Source organism: Ochotona curzoniae, unplaced genomic scaffold (assembly GCF_017591425.1).
Source record: "Ochotona curzoniae isolate NIBS_2020 unplaced genomic scaffold, NIBS_Ocur_1.0 patch336, whole genome shotgun sequence".
Lineage (NCBI taxonomy): Eukaryota > Metazoa > Chordata > Mammalia > Lagomorpha > Ochotonidae > Ochotona > Ochotona curzoniae.
Genome location: NW_024466902.1, coordinates 766,871 through 784,467, shown reverse-complemented (window position 1 = coordinate 784,467; position 17,597 = coordinate 766,871). Strand labels below are relative to the sequence as shown.

The following is a 17,597-nucleotide window of genomic DNA, read 5'->3' as shown; positions in this document are numbered from 1 at the left end:
TTGAACGCACCTATCCCATATGGGCGCCGGTTCTAATCCTGGCAGCTCCACTTCCCATCCAGCTCCCTGCTTGTGGCCTAGGAAAGCAGTTGAGGAAGACCCAAAGCCTTGGGACCCTGCACCCAAGTGGGAGACCTGGAGGAGGTTCCTGGCTCCTGGCTTCAGATCGGCGCAGCACCAGCCATTGCGGTCACTTGGGGAGTGAATCATTGGATGGAAGATCTTCCTCTCTGTATATCTTTGTAAAAAATAAATAAAAATCTTTAAAAAAAATTATTGGTCAAAATTTAAAATTGGAAGCAATCACGCTGCAGGCAGCTTATAAAAAATGAAAGTGTTGGGTCTGTTGTGGTAGCTTAGCAGCTAAAGTTCTCGCCTTGCATGCACAAGATCCCATATGGGTACCGGTTCTAATGCCGGCAACCCTGCTTCCCATTCAGCTCCCTGCATGTGACCTAGGAAAGCAGTGGAGGATGGTCCAAAGTCTTGGGACCCTGCATGGAGAAGAGGCTCCTGGTTTCAGATCAGTGCAGCTCCAGTCATTGCAGCCACTTGGGGAGTGAATCATCCACACGGAAGATCTTTCTGTCTCTCCTTCTCTCTGAATATGACTTTCCAATTTTAAAAAAAGGAAACCTTAAAAAAAAAAAAAAAACTTAAAGCAAGACTTGATAAGGAAGAGCAGGACAGACCGGAATCTTGAGTTCACAGACTGCCCCATGCAGGAGACTGAAGTCAAACTCTGCAGGCGACAGTCTGCGAGTGAGCAAGCCTGAGACCAGGGTCGAGGTCTGTGGGCAAGGCTCTGCAGTTGGGCAATGGTCCAAGGCCACAGGACTGTATGCTTTACGATATCCTGAGCCAGTCACGTGCTGACTTCTGTTCGTGGGATCACGCTGTTGCTTCCTGATCAAGCATTGGCGGGTTAACATCAACATGGAACGCGGCCATCAATGTTTGTGCCACATCAAATCCTGTAATTTGATTCCCCAAGCAGTTCACTAAGATTGAGGCAGCGAGCCTTCTAGGTCAACCTCCTTCCTCAGAGAAGAGGGTGTCCCTCTGACCACCTGCTTCTGTAGTCTTTGTTGTCTCTTCTTTTCTCAATCGCACATCACCCCCTTTCCTACCCCGATTGTGCTGCTGCAAAGGTGGTAAAAAATCATTCAATTCGTAAGTACCCACATTAGCTAGGGTACTGGTATTATGAAGATACTTCAAAAAGCTGAGGAAAAATGAAAGACAACACAGCATGGGAGCCTGGTGTCCCTCCAAGTGGGACACCCACAGCTTGTGTAGTACCTCTATTCTAGTCCTGGGCCTACTTCCTCCTAATGTGCTCTCTGGGACATGGCAGGTGATGGTTAAAGCCATCGGGTCCCTGCCAAGCACCGGCGAGGTCAAGATTGAATTCCTGGCTCTCTTGGTATTGGTATAGCCACTCCCTGACCATTGTAGAACCCTCTCAAAATTTAAAGTTTTAGGATAATGCACATTTTCCATTAACATTTTGAACCCTCCCCCCCCCATATATATTCCAACAGAGAAAGGAAGAATTGGTTGTTGTGGCACATAAAGCTGCTGCTTGGGACACATTTTCTAGTGGAGTATGTTCTTCTATTTCCAGCTACTCTGTCCTTTCAATCCAGTTTCCTGCTTGAGCAGCAGCATTGGATGTCCTAAATACTTGGGTTCCTGCCACCCACGTATGAGACCCAGAGGGAGTTTCTGGTCTCTGGCTTCAGCCTGGTCCAGTCCTGGTGGTAGAAGTATTTGGGGAGTAGACCAGCAGACAGAAGCTCTCTCCCTGCTAGAACTATAAGGATGACGCAGGACAGACAAAAATGAAGACATGAAAACTCTATCTTGATCTTTTTCTTCTGGCCTATATGAAATGTGAGTCGATTTATTCTGAAGCAACTATTATTAGTCAAAATACATCAAACAGAACATTTCATTTCAACACATCAGAGCTGGTGTTGTGCTGCATTGGGTAAGACATCACAACCAGTGCCAACATTGAGTCCCAGCTCTCCATTCATATGTCTAGGAAAGCAAAGATGGCCCAAGTGCTTGGACTACTGCCACTAGGCGAGAAACCTGGAGGGAGATTCAGGCTCCTGCCTTTGGCCTGGGTCCAGCCTCAGCCATCAAGTCTAGTTGGGGAAAAGAACCAGTGCATGGCCCTATCTGTGCAGCTGCAGTTCTTTCAAGTAAAACCTTTTTTAAAATGTAAAACACAAGTTTTCAATACATTGAATAATAGGCAAAGGTCAGTAAAACCTAAAAGAAACTACTGACCTAATGGAGTGCCTTAGGTTACTGGGAAGGCCAATCTAGACACAGCCTGACGAAGTGTCAGAGTTCAGGAGATGGAACTGAGAAATCATGAGCTGAAGGCAACCAGTTTCCCTGGCCAGAGAGAAGAGATGATCCCAGAAACCCACACCAAGTGTACCCCAGGATTGCAGCAGGCCAACACACACACACACTGGGGAAGGAAATCTTCCTGTTGGGGCAAAGGCTCAGAAGCAGTTTCTAGAACTCTACCATGCCTGAGCTGGAGCCGATTCTGATTCACACACCACAAAATCTCTAGAGCACTGGGTACTTAGCAGGGTCTTTCCTCAATACTGGGAGAGCCACCAATGCTAGTACAGACGCTGCTGCTCTCACTCAATGCATAGTGCATAAGAGAAACCCACTCCACAGACCCCCCCCCCCCAAAAAAAGGCAGCTGCTTTCAACCACGTTCCAGATCAGGCATAAAATTGTTACAGAAATAGTTTGTCCAGCAAAATTAAATTTACAACGTAGGGCATTCAATAGGAAAAGAAAACACCAATGGAGCACATGTTTGTGTTTAACCCGCCCATGTCCCATAGCAAAGTATGTGGTTTTGAAACTTGGCTCTGGTGCCTGACTCAAGCAACAGGTGATGATTTGAGTAATTGTCGAGTACCACCACCTGGGCAACCTGGACTGCTTCCAGATCTCAGCTCCGATCTGGCCAGACCCAGCTAGCCACTGCTGACAACTGGGATATGACCCAGCAGATGAGGGCACACTTCTACCTCTCAAATAATAAAAACACAAATAACCATGGAGAGAAATGGGAAAATACAGCCACTGTTGGGCAGAAAAAAAAATTCAAAGTGACATGAAGAGAACCAGACTGCCCATGTTGCTGTGTAGCATGGTAATGAATACTTGCACCATGTAAACAGAAGCCCAATTTTACTTTGTATACAAACTAAAAAGAAGCCAAGGTCACAAAACAATAAGATTTTCAGAAATATAAAAGAATATGTTTTTCCTATTAATTCTTGGTAACCCATGGCAGGGTGTGTATTCATTTGGGTTAGATCAATTTGCATGTCCTTCCCATAGGCATGCCTCCAACTATTCCTCCTGAAGCTCATCTTCTTCACTGAAGAATATATACATTAGTTATCATCTGTTATCTTACTAAATCATAAAAAGCCACTCCCTACACCACCACCAAATGAACTAAGGTAAATCTACTAGCATGACATTTTGTATCAAAATAAAACAACATACTTCAGACAATAAGAGTTTAATTCAATAAACATGTAGATTTATTTTAAATCAGTTTGGTACATGATACAGATTGGTTTTGCCAAACTAAAATATAAATTTCTAAACACAGCAGTGTCTGCCTGTGCAACAAGTATCTGTAAGGTAAAATAAGGTACTTGACAGAACTACATCTGCATGGACAAATCAGATGAAAAATCTGAAGAGGTTTCCATATATTTTCAGGATTTAAAAAAACAATCCAAAATTATTAATGGCTCAAGATACCACACTGCTAAAGGGGAGCAGGAGATGGTGGGGGAGTCAGGAAAAGGCTGTTGAGTTCTGTTACAAGAGCTCACTTGCAGATCTGCAAAATCTCAGGGATTTCAACAGAATGTTTTTGCTGTCAGAGTGTGCTGGAAAACGAGGAAGCCTCAACTCAAGCTGCATTTTCACATTTGCTTCCTGCTGGACACTAACATGTGGCAAGGAACACATACTAAACGAAGTAACTACACTGTAGCTAATTTTGCCACCTTAAGAAGAATGGAAACTTTTTGCAATTTTCAAATGAATCTTGTGGCACTCTATAAAAGCTAACAGCCATGGCACCATAATAAACTTCTGAGGTACCTAGAATAGTACTACCAATGGGAAACTGAAAATGTGAGGTAAACCTACCTTTCCCCAAAAACCTTTGAAGCCAGAGATTTTAAACAATTAAGGCACTTGAAAATATTAGGTGTATGTACAATGTGCAAGTAAAACAAACTTCAGCTGTACCAGTAAGTAACAAAGGAAACAGTAAATCTTCACCCAAGAACCTTTAATACCATCCGCTAAATGCAAGGAGTTTCATTTTAGGAAACAAACCAAAGCAATTTGTCATTCCCTGTTATAAAATATTGAAAACTAAGTGCTACATTCAGCCAAGAAGGCTAAAGAAACGACAACAACAACAACAAAAACTTTTATGACCTAGACAAGAAAAGTCCATTTTAAACTAAGAAAAGCCTCTGAGCTCATCCAGTGTGTCAAAGGCCAAGGAAGAAGTGACCCACTGGGAGGGGAGGGAGGAAACTAGAAAAACTCTAGTACAAGGCAGCTACAGAAATTGAACTATGCATGCCTATTACATAACAGGAATCAAAACCAAGAAGGGAGATTAGAAAAAAGAAAAAACATGTTCATTCAGAAAAAACATCATTAAAATATACAATCTGATCAACTAAAAACCCCTCGGGTTTCTGAAATTACATCGGTTACATGTGCTGTCTGAAAACCTAAAATGATTGCCTTACCTAAAGACTAAGTAATTCTGAGATTTACTTCCTTCCTGCCTAACTAAAGAAGTGACTTTTCAAGAAAGCTTGGTGGAAATCCTTTCAAGGTGCACTTTGTTGAAGCACAAAGGGAACTGTTAAATCTATGTTCACTCCGGTACTTTTCAACAGCCATTAACAGTAACAGTGGCAGGTTCAGTACGGGAGGGCTTCCAACTTTCTGTAAGATCCTTTAGCTCAAGTTTCTCAGCTGTGAAATATTTTATCCACCCTAGAAGCTTTCCCTTAAATTCAACAGTGTGATGTCTAAAAGCAGTTTACTACTGTTCACTTCCAATGACAGTCGGAGACCATCTACCTTTCTTAACATGAACAAAGAAGTCCCAAGCAGTTCGTCACCTCTCTGTCCTTTAAGGCACGGTTCTTTCTCAATGATGTAAGGTGCTTTATATATTTATGAACAATAACCTGTCACACCTATACCCTAACACTTTGGATCCTTTCATTTCTTTAACTCTGGAATGTAATTCCCTGTGTGGCACCTTATTTCTAATGTAGAAAAATTTAACTTATCAAGCACAAAATTTTGAGTTTGAGGATACAGTTTATACTACTGAATGTATAAATGTATTCCACTTTTGAAATGACCATAATCCACCTGACACTCATTTGGCACACACTCTTCTCAATTCTGGTCACTAAATTGTATCTTGGGCTTGCATGAAAATAATGCGGCTCTGAGGCTTTAAATGACTAACCTGCAAAGACTCATGAGGTTGTCTATATATGACAACATTTTCCACCACTTAGAAAAAGTTACATTTGGCATGTCAAGAAAAGAAACAATCCCACAGCAGCAGCCATTTAAAATAAAAGAAGACAGCCACAAGGATTCATGCAGAATATCGTAAATATTCCTGTTGAGCAAAATGGTTTAACCTATTTTTCTTCCAGATCGATGTTTCAGCGCATCCTGTATGCATCCTGTGGAAATGTAAAGATCCTGGAATAGTGTCTTCCATGTGGGACTTCTTCAGAAAGAGTATCTTGGTTTCAGTGAGTTACTCAAACGATTCGCCAGTCCTTGTTAATTTAATGGGTCTGTTTACAGAGTGTGGTAATTTCGTTCTTTAGATTTGCAGAATTTATAGAGAAAGAAAATTACAGCCTGCACACCCAAGACAAGGACAATTCCTCCAATGAAACTGGCTGCATCAAAGGTGGACTTCCGCCCGGGTGATAAGGTTGGGGTGAAAGTGGTATTTGCTGCACCTATTAAACATAAAATAAGAAATAACAATTTTTACTAAATCTGCCAACCCTCTATAATAATTCAAGAACCGACCTGAGCTTTTTTGTCACATATTAAAACTCACACAGTATTTCCTCTAGCCAAATCTTGATGGCTAGACTTCACCACTAATACAGACAATAAGCTTTCAAAAGCATCACTCTTCATTTCTCCCAGGGACAAAAGGGAACGAGACTATTATATTTCAGGGCCCGGCGGCGTGGCCTAGCGGCTAAAAGTCCTCGTTTTGAACCCCCGGGATCCCATATGGGCGCCGGTTCTAATCCCCCAGCTCCACTTCCCATCCAGCTCCCTGCTTGTGGCCTGGGAAAGCAGTCGAGGACGGCCCAAAGCTTTGGGACCCTGCACCTGTGTGGGAGACCTGGAAGAGGTTCCTGGTTCCCGGCTTCGGATCGGCATAGCATCGGCCATTGCGCTCACTTGGGGAGTGAATCATCGGACGGAAGATCTTCCTCTCTGTCTCTCCTCCTCTCTGTATATCTGACTTTCCAATAAATAAATAAATCAATCTTTAAAAGAAAAAAAAAGTATTATATTTCAGAGACAAAAATTTTAACATGTAAATTGTGTTCTGGCAATTCATCAAGCATTTTTAAGACACATAATAATTTCTTTAGACTACAAGTTATTGGTTAATTACTTGAGTACATATCAGTATTTGCATTCAAAATTCATGAGATTTAAATTGCAGCAGGTGTCACAGGGTTGATAAAATTTAGTTGTAGTAACTGGTGTTGTGGTCCAGGGGGTAAGGAATCACTAGTAATCGCAGCATCCCAAATGCACCACTTCCAATCCAGCTTTCCACTAGTGCACCTGAGAAGGCAGGGGAGACGGCTCAAGTACTTGAGGCTCTGCCACCATGTGGGAGACCAGCAGAACATTCTTCCTTCCTGCCTTTGGCCTAATAGTTTCTGTGGCTATCTGGGAGGCGAACCAACAGAGGAAAATCAATCTGACCTTGCCTTTCAAATAAATGAATCTTTTTTTAAAAAAAATCAGTTACAAATTTAAAATTAAAAGAACCTTTTCTACAACTTACAATTTCAATGAACAGAACAATGTGTAATTAAATAATATTTAAACATCAAATTTTACATGTTGAGAAGGCATTACCAAATGATATGGAAAAAGAACATAAACATTAGAATTTTTTTCAGTGCAAAAATGTTTTAAGAGGAACAAAAAGACTACAAAAGCATGATCTTTTTTAAGAAAAAGTAATTCCATGCTTAAATTCTGTGGCGTAGAGGGTAACACTGCAACCTGCAATGCCAGCACCCCATCTGGGTACCAGTTGGTGTCCTTGCTGCTCTTTCCATCCCCGTCCCTGCCTCCCACGTGGAAGACCCAGACAACACTCCCGGCTGCCAACTCTGGCCTGGCTCAGCCCTAGCTATTGCAGCAACTTGGGGAGTGAACTAGCCTCTTTCTCTGTACTCTTTCAAATGATAATTATTTCGTTTTTTTTTTTTTCTCAACAGAATATCAAAGAACACTGGATATGGTTGTTGTGACAACTGGCTAAGTTTATTTTAAATACGGCAAGAAAAAATGATTACAGACTTGTTTAGGTTATATTCACTCAAATTGCCATTGTCTCAAAACACAACCAATCCCTAATCATGAGAGGAATGAGCAGACTTCATTCACAAGCTGTAAAAGTTTGAAAACCATTATCATTGCGTTCTACTGGGTCATGCTACACGTGATTTCACATTAAGAACTGCCAGAGGGTTCTGAGGGGTGTTCCATGACTACTGCAAGAACACACTGTTTGGACCCCCTGAATTTCAGTCCATTACAATTCATGAATCAAACTGGAAAATGTAGGTGGAACAGTAAAAGGCACACATCTTAAAGAAAAAAAACCAATTACCTGATGTGGTAGCTGTGGTAGAAGCGGCAGGCCGAGTTGTGGTTTTAGCTGCAATGAAGCAAAATACATTTTAAATTCTTAAATTATTCATTTCTGTTATCTAGCATCTACTTTATGAAAATAATGATACTTAACATTAACATGCTTTCAAATTTCTGAATAAAAGCTATATTTCAGTTAATGGTTCACTAACATGTCCACGCTGAGGAATATTCCATCTAAATTTATTTTATAACATGAAGATGTAATCACAAAATTCTCTCCATGTTAAGATCTATTTGTATAAGTATATATTCTATGCATATGTATCTGGATAAAGTCTTCAAGAAATATCCAGAGAGGGGCAAGAATATTTAGATGAAAGGACTACAGACTCTCCTTAACTTAGGGGCTGGTAAACTTTTCTTAAAAGCACAGAAGGCAGGGTCTGTCATGGCCGGTTAGGCCGCTGCCTGGGTCTCAGCTGCTTTATTTCTGATCCAGCTCCCTGCTGATATGCCCAGGAAAGCAGTGAAAAACAGCCCAAGGGCATGAACTCCAGCTACCCACACGGGAGTGCAGGATGTCTGGAACTTCCAGGCTCCTGGAATGTTTTAACTATTGCGAATAAACTAGTGGATGGGAGAGCTCTTGCCCCTCTCTGTAACTAAGACTTTTCAAAAAAAGAAAAAGGGTAGAGTATGTTTGATTCGGTGCACTATATAAAGCAAAAGCAGCCAAAAACATGAAAATAGGCAACTGTGTTCCAGTAAAGATTCATTCATCAATTTGGAGCCCACAAGTAAGATCTAGTAGATCACTGTGCATGAGGCCAAAACACTTGAACTGTATAATTACTCTAAAGAAACACATGCTCCAAGAACCTCTGAATGTAAAATAACTGTGGGAACTGAAACACTATTAAGACAGGAAAGTCCCAGGTGTGATCTCTAAGGATTCTCGAATCTCTACGAGAAAGGAAGGACCTGGACAGTCTGAACAAAGTAACACTGTTCTACTGTCACTCAACCACTGGGCCACCCAGTGCTACTGGAACACCTGAGAAGTTTTCACTTAGCTAGGTTCCTTAGTCAGGGTTGAGTTTTTTAGGAAGAGGGCACTGCAGAGGCAAGGCTCTCCAGCAATCACTAGCTGGAAATTGCTCCTCACAGCAGGGCCCCGGAAAGCGGGTTCCTCAAACATTGTAACACAGGACCTTCAACACAGAGGGGTACTTATTACAGTGGGCAGCAGGCAAAGACTTGCATGGGCACAGTGGGGGAAATTAAGTCCACGGAGTTTGTATCATTAGGAAAAATGCAAAGTGTTATACAACATTAGCTTTTACGCTATTTCAGAAAAACAGGATTTAAAGGCTAGAGAATTAAAAACTGTTTTCTCCTATCAGTACTGCTACTAACAGAAACTAAGCACCTGGGGTTTGCGAACACTACTGATGGATACATGTGTCCCTGCACCCCTGCAAGCTGGCTCCTTCCTCTGCTGCTTCGGGCTGTGGTACATGTCCATCTCTCCTGCATGTCACCCCACTGCTCTCACCTGCCCCCCAACAGCAGCAGCCTCCCACAGGAGCCCAGAGTTGGAGGGAATCACTTCTTCAGGGCGCCCACTTCTCTGCAAGGTTTTTGCTGTTTATGTTAATGGGAGGTGAGGGGGAAGCCTTTCAAATTCAACGCATATAAAATTCTCAGTTTTTAAAACACAAACACCAATTTTCTGACCCCTCTCGATTTTCGGCTCTCAACCTGCACCCTCAAAACATGGGAGAATGAAACTCTTCTTCTTCACCAATAGGCACAAACATTTACACATTTTTACTACTGAAAAATGTGTTACACAGACAACATGCTCAAAATAGGGCTCTATATTAGGAACACTCATCTACTGATCTATTATATGTTCTGCGTACGATAAAAAATTCCTAAGTTATAAAAGAAATGGATGATACCAAACTATTTAATTAATGCCATCACTCACAATTTTTTCCCACAAGGTTTCTCTTTACACCTATGATAATAAAAACTGAAACAGTACCGAAATTGCTTTCTACAACTGTTACAGTTTATCTTCACTTAATGTATCAGGAGCATTTTTACCTCTAACATAATTTGGTCACTCTGTTATTATGCATCTCTATTTTATTTATTTTTACTGGGGAGGGCTATTATAAATTAACCATATGGCATACCTTTTTAACATAAATCAGATCCTGTCTGCATTGCTTCCTAGGCCATCCCATAATTTCCCACTTGCTCTCTTTAACAGAAGCAACTTACACATGCCAAGAAAACAATCACCTAAAGGGTCGTTTTTCAGTTACTAACTGCCAGTTAACTGGTGCAGGCCCTGACTTCCTTCCCCTTGGCAGAACCAAAGACAGATAAGAAACCCGTGGTAGTTTCCAGGAAGGAACCAGAGAGAACTGTAACAAGAGGGGACCCACAACAGTTTTGGGGACATGTCTGCAACTCTTTTTGTTCACATCCCACTTTCTGGAAACTAGTTTTCTCCTGACATCAGTACTGCCATCAGCTTTCACATCCTCATCAACAATGACCTCTAGGGCCCGGCGGCGTGGCCTAGTGGCTAAAAGTCCTTGCCTTGAACACGCCAGGATCCCATATGGGTGCTGGTTCTAATCCCCCAGCTCCACTTCCCATCCAGCTCCCTGCTTGGGGCCTGGGAAAGCAGTCGAGGACGGCCCAAAGCCTTGGGACCCTGCACCTGTGTGGGATACCAGGAAGAAGTTCCTGGATCCTGGCTTCGGATCGGCATAGCATCGGCCATTGCGCTCACTTGGGGAGTGAATCATCGGACGGAAGATCTTCCTCTCTGTCTCTCCTCCTCTCTGTATATCTGACTTTCCAATAAATAAATAAATCTTAAAAAAAAAAAAACACAATGACCTCTAACAGACACTGCAAACTAAGGAGCCCATCACTGTGGGAACAATTGGCTCAGGGTTAGTTGCGCAGTCATTTACAGACTTGCCACGCTCTTAAGTGTGGCAGGTGATACTGACACACCACACTAGGGTCTGGCACTGGGAGGAGCTGTGTAGAACCACCCAGCTGTTCTTGTCTTTGAAATCCTATATTTACACATGTTGACAGCATTTTCAGACACCTTTCTCTAGCCCTTCTTCTAGGCCTGCCCCTACTGAGTTTCCTCTCACTCCTGAGACTTACGTTTAAGTTTGGTTCTCCAGCCCAATCCTTTCCCCCACTCTACTTTTACAGAGTATGCTGGCTGAAAATCTATACTTCTAGCCAAGGGTTCTTTCCAGTCTTACAATTTCTAGAATACTGAACAGACTCCACAGCATCTGTAAGAAGTCTGCAGACACCACACAGACCTATGCAGGATCTGTTGAAATTGCCTGAGCAGTTATCTCTGTCACATACAGTACATGCTCATGCAATTATTGTAGCCCAAGATGAAGTCAGTCCTAACCAATTTTCAAAATTATACCGACTTTTAGGCACTTCAGAGCATAAAAATCAAGAAAGATAGAGAAAAAATTCAATTATCTTGTTTACCTGTAGAAGCAGTTGGCACTGGAGCAGTGGTGGGCACTATAAAGAAAACAGAAACCATACACATCAAAGCTGTCCAAAATATTACAATACAGCACTACTTCCCAGCCTGCAAGCATCTGAATATCATCCTCACAATTTAGACAACATTTTGTGCCACTTGCAGACTACTCACAGCTGTCCCAAAACAGATCTCCCCTTAGAATCAGAGCCTCTGTTCCCCACAGGAAAGACCCAGCTCAGCCTCCCATCACAGTCCTGCTTGACTTCCAGGAAGCACCCTGCAGACAGACAGGGCTCTTTCTCTGCCTTCGTCTTCATATCAGCAGGAAAAATCAACGGGATGGCTCAAACATGAGTGCACACCTCAGACAGGAGGAGCACAGCCAGTTGGAGGGATGCTAAGGGTGAAAACCTGAGAGAAACCCAAGGCCCTAAGGACTGTGGAGCGCTACATAGACCCAACTTCCTTTATAGAGCACAGAGTCAACCCACTCACTGTTTCAACCACTATAATTGGGATCACAGGATTTGGTCATGACAGGATTTGGTCATGACTAACAATCAAACCTAACTCTAACTGGTACATCATCAAATAAGTGGCATTACTCAATTTTTATTTATACCAGTATTTTTTAAAATGCTGTACCTAATCATGTCTCTAAATAACATGAAATCACAGGTCTGAGAGCTCTTACTAACACACGTGCAATGAAGTGAGGTTGAAGAGTGTCTCTCCACGTGCCATCTCATAATCCATACTATGCATCTCATGTAAGGTGTAACTGATCTAATGCCAACCAGATCTGTGGTGCCCACATCCCTGCCAAGATGGGAAAACCCCACCAGGGTCACTCAAAGATTACTCACACATTCCACAAAACCCCTTTTCTACTCAACAGCTACCTACACACCTAATTGGGAACTGGACTTTCCCAGTTACTTGTAATCTTGTAAGAAAAATCAGCAATCTCAATTACAAATTTTAACAATTCTGCTGGGCAAAGAGTAAAGGCTGAAGATAATAAAGTTCCTCAAACTAGTATAAAAAGAGGATTGAATATACAGGAGGGTCACTTAGTCATAGCACAAACTATACTGGACAACAAATTTGATAATTACCAAGACCCCAAAAGTGCCAGAACAAAGTTGTCCAGTCCTGTAAAATACAACTAACGCAGTTAGGGTCTAAATAGCAGTGAATTTCCAAAAAAGTTAAACAGAAAACAGAAAAAGCAAACAAACAAGGCACAGCTTCAAACACCAGTAAAACAAAGTGATCTGCGGCCAGGAGGGTCCTCCCCTTCCTCCGCTGTTTTCCCCAGTCAAGACTGTAAATACTCACCAGAACAGAACTTTGTGCTGTTCGCCTCTTTGCACTCTGCTGATGAATTATGTGAACAGTAGCTCTTTTCTGTTATGGAGACGAGAAGAAACAAACACCACCAATCATTCGAAGAAACGAACACCACCAATCATTCACGAGTACTACTGCAATGGCACTACCATGATCTGGAGCAGCTTCTTAAAAAACCACACACACAGGCCCAGCATGATGGCTCAGCAGCTGAATCCTCATCCTGTACCTGTTGCAATCCCATATGAGCACTGGCTGGTGTACCAGCTGCTCCACCTCCCATCCAGCTGTCTGCTTGTGGCCTGGGAAAGCAGTGAAGGATGGCCCAAAGCCTTGGGAGCCTGCACCACGTAGAAGACGCTGAAGAAACTCCTGGCTTCAGAATGGCTAAGCTCCAGTCACTTGGGAAGTGAACCAATGGACAGAAGACCATTCTCCATCTCTCCTTCTCTGTAATTCTATCTTTCAAAAACAAAAACACCCACACAGAACCACTTTAAGAGTCACACAGCCCAATAAACACTATTATTCTCCTTTCCCCTTATTCCTGGGATTCCCTCCACATTTTGCTCTTTTAAAATTCAAGTCAATATATTCAACAGACAAATGTGAAAATCCAGATCTCAAAATGGTGGTGTGACAGACTGCTGTAGACTCAAGGAAGGCCACCAGAAACCTACCCAGAGGGCGGGAGCCAGCAGGCTTGGTAAACAGAGGTGGAGCCTGCAGAGGCCAGCAGTGCAATCTGGTCCAGCCTGCCTGAGTCCTCCCAATTTCTTAGGCTTCGTGGACTGCTAGACTTGCAGCAAGAAGAAAGAAGCCTTCCCCAGCAACTCTTAAAGGACAGCATTCAGTCTCTACCGCCTTTGTACACTGGCCATGTATCTGTGAGCATACATTCCAACTTGTAAGAACACTGTGACCTTTATGCAGCATTGTAATGTCTACAGCTATTCAATTTTCACCAAAAAACTGAGAAAATTACATGCAGCTTTAAATTATTTTTAAAAACCCAACATTATTTTGCTAGTAGGGAAAAAAAATCAACACATTATCACATTACATTAAGGAAACTGACTTAGCTTGGCCTATCAAACTTTCTAACGTGGCTTCCGCCCGTCTCAGTGACAGGGCACTGTCTCAGACCCGTCTGGGGAGGTGCCTGTCTGTTCTCACGGATGCCCCACCTCAGTAAACCCTGCTACGTTGCTTATCACTGAAAAGAGGGCAAAGAAAACCTGAATCATTCATGAAAAAATCTGAAAATTTTTTATGTTGTCATCCCATAAACCAACAAAAATTTCATCTCATCCTCATTTCAGGATACTTTCATCTAGCTTTTAATCCTACCAATGCTGATAAATTTAATTCGCTAAAATTTCACACAGCATAGGAAGGCGTCCCCATTCTCTCCAATTCATTCCTCCCTGGTATGGAGGCGTCCACTGAAATCAGCTGTGAAGGCCTCGTCCCAGCTGGTCCAGCAGGCCGCAGCAGACAGGGTCTGTTTCCAGGGGAAAAGCACAGAACTTTCTTCCCACAGCTAATTCTGACACATGAGTGTAAAACAATCGCTCCTCCTTTAAAACTGACTGACCCTTACCTATCAAGTCTGAACATGGGCAATGACATTTTTCAATGTACCAATCACCTGGCATTTTAAAAGAACAATGATTCTAAAACAGAGTGCACACTTGCCTGCTAAAGACATTTTTAGATTTCCAAGAAGATACTGTATATTTTCTCAACTTATGATTTTATTTGTAATTATTTCAAAATGTGATTGTTAAAACAGTCTGATACTCTCAAAATTAGGGCAACCCCCACAACCTCTTACCTTTGCAATCTAACCAAATGCAGGTTACATTATCAACAGTACTATTAACACAGGAAGCACAACTGCCATAGCTGGCACACGTTTCTAGGAGGAAAAATGCATGAAATCAATTAGTATCTCATTTGGGTTTGTTTTACCTATCCTTTTTGAAAAACATCATATATGACACCAGAGTTAATAAATTCAGAGAAATAGTAAAATTGTTTAAATTGTTTAGTAAGAAACTATTGTCATCATGCATAACAGAGCCATAAACAAACTCAACAGGAAAACCAACCAGCAGTAAGCGCACTGAACACCTGCAACTACCCAAACATTCCCAGGCTGAGGGCTACTTAGGGGTCACGGGGCACTGGAAAGGATCCTTGGGGGAAAAAAAGCTGTTACAAGACCAAAAGGACACATGGGAAAAGCCCTGCCCCAAACCGTGGGGGTGGGTGAACCCTTGGGTTCTTAATGGCAATAAATAGGCTATTACAGTTGGAGTTTAAAGTTTGATACTGTCATTCTGAAAACAAGCTCCTTTCTGGAAGAATCAAGACCCTTCAACAAACCACTACTAAAAAGGTGATGCTCCAAAGCGAATTTAACCCAAATCCCTGAGCAACAAGAACCCAAGGAAGAATTCCCACACACAATCTCATCTGCTCTCTGCCACCCTCCAACCCCGCCAACAACAACAAAACTTCTGCAGAATCACGGCACTGTAATATCTCACCCCTGATAGTTACAGCACTGGGCCAGCTAAGGTGCCTGCAGTGGAGGACTGCCAAAGCAGAAAACGGAGGCTACCTCAAAAAATTCTTGGACAACACACATTCTCCTTTAATTCCATTTTTCACAAGCTCTTAGGAGTACCCCCTTAGGTTCCGCACAACTCTCCCTAGCTGTTTCAAATCCTTACTGCTGGGTGACAGTACAGCGGGGCAAACACTATTTGCAATTCACTAAACCTGCTACTTTTCAGACTGCGGCTTACCGGACTATAATTTCCAGAAAACACAAACACAAATTATCTCCTCTGCATGCATTTCAATTACACTAAAGCAATTAGCTTGGTTTCCAAGCCATTCTTTAAGGGGGAAAAAAAAACGGGGGGGGGAGGGGGGGGACCCACACAACTCACAAATTGCCAAACAGGGAACAAAAATATTTTTGCTCTATCATCCTAAGAGCAGAGCAGAACCGGGACAATTTCTGGCACTGTGGCACTGTCCAGCGGCAATTTACGTCCCTCACTTTTCAATTTTCGATTCCTACCATTTAATCTTCCTAAGCAGAACAACAAACAAAAGCCAAGAGGTTGCGATTCCTGACTTTGAAACGAAACATCCGTGAAATGCTAGGGGCAGAACACGATCGGCAAAGGAATGCTTTGGTCCAGTCGTCACCCCTCGGCAAGCCTTGTCAAGCCAGACAAGCGGCTTGGGGCTAGCACACCCAAGCACATTGAGACTGCAGGTTTTAAAACAGCCAGCTGCTTCTCCTTAACACTTCCAGTGTACTTTCCCTCCCTCTTTCGCGTTGCCAGAAAAAACATGCCAAAATTTGGGTATGGCTAAACCTCTCCTTCCTGCTGTCCACAGGGTGGAACAAAGGTGTGTTCCAGAAAACGCTTACTCCACAACTGACTGACCACACACACACCCCTCCTCTGGGGCTGCCCGCGGAGCCAGCGTGGACACAGGAGCAGCCCTTTTCCTAAATCACTAGGACCACACTACAGGCGACTCGCCCCGTCTCCGTGCACGAACGAGAGCGCATCTTCTGAACTTTCTCTTTCCCCTCTTCTCGCCCACTTCCGCAGAGAAACCTCTCCCGGGACACGGCCCCGGGGAAGTTCGGCCTCCCCGCCAAACTCCAGAAGCGTTGCCTAGCCTCGCCCCATGCCCGACCACCCCTATGCAGCTGCCCCCGCAGAAGGAAGCCACGTCCCCTCGGGCCGCGCCTGAGGTCCAGCAGCCGCCAAGACCACCCCAGCCTGCGATTCCCCGAGGGGTCGCCAAGCCGCCGCCCCCTTCCCACAGGTCCCCTTCCCTGCCCCGCCGCCCCGAGGGTGGACTCCGGGCGGGCCGCCATGTTGTCGGAGTGCGGTCCGCCGCTCCGGACCCGCGCGCCCGGGTGAGGGAGTGCGGCCGGGCGGAGCGGAGCGCAGCAGAGCGCGCGGGGGGCGCCTGAGGGCGGGCGCCCACCTAGTGCTGGAGTGGTGGTCAGCGGGGCAGACGTCCTGGACGTCGGCACTATTGTGGTGGGCGTTACAGACGAGGCGTTACTCCCAGTCGAAGTTGGGGTCGGGGCCAAGGTGCTGTTCGAGTCCACGCACAGGATGCAGAGCGCGGCCAGGCAGATGGCGGCCCAAAGCAGCCGGCGGCAAAGGCCCGACATCGTGTCCTCAGCGCTGGCGTCCGGGGAGAAGGCTGCGGCTCACCACGCTCCGGCCGTCGCTCCGTGCCCTGCGGCGCCACCTCCAAGACTCGGCTCCCCGCCGGGAGCGCGCCTAGGTCACGTGAGGGCTGCGGCCCGCGGCGTGGAGGGGCGGGGCTCCGGGCGATACCAAGGGGAGCTCTGCGGGGTGGAGCAAGGGCCGTCCGGAAGAAGCCGAGGCAGGCTGTTCGTCAGAGCGACCGTCATAGAGCGATAAGTCAGGTTTTTGTTTTTTTCTTGAGCTCATGGGATCACGCAGAATGACTGGATTTCTTTTTCTCGTAAATGTGAAGGACCCCTACTCTGACTTGCATGGAACAATCCACACGACACGTCACGTAAGGCCGCCACCTGAGCGCCCCAACAGGCTGTGTGTGCGTGCGCGCGTGCCCGCGCCCCCACGTGACCCCCGGGCCGACGCGTCTCCCG

At 44.3% G+C, this 17,597-nt stretch overlaps 1 protein-coding gene across 1 annotated transcript; it reads right to left on the bottom strand.

Annotated features, from left to right (window-relative positions):
- Positions 1-3,581: 3,581 nt before the first annotated feature.
- Positions 3,582-17,217, bottom strand: LOC121167122 (sialomucin core protein 24-like). Its single transcript, XM_040996505.1, has 6 exons — positions 16,937-17,217; positions 14,745-14,828; positions 12,896-12,964; positions 11,554-11,589; positions 8,015-8,062; positions 3,582-6,095 (listed from the first exon to the last, which is right to left on the bottom strand). Exons 1-6 carry the CDS (start codon positions 17,127-17,129, stop codon positions 5,929-5,931), a joined length of 597 nt encoding a protein of 198 aa, XP_040852439.1. The 5' UTR covers positions 17,130-17,217; the 3' UTR covers positions 3,582-5,928.
- Between the last annotated feature and the right edge of the window lie 380 nt (positions 17,218-17,597).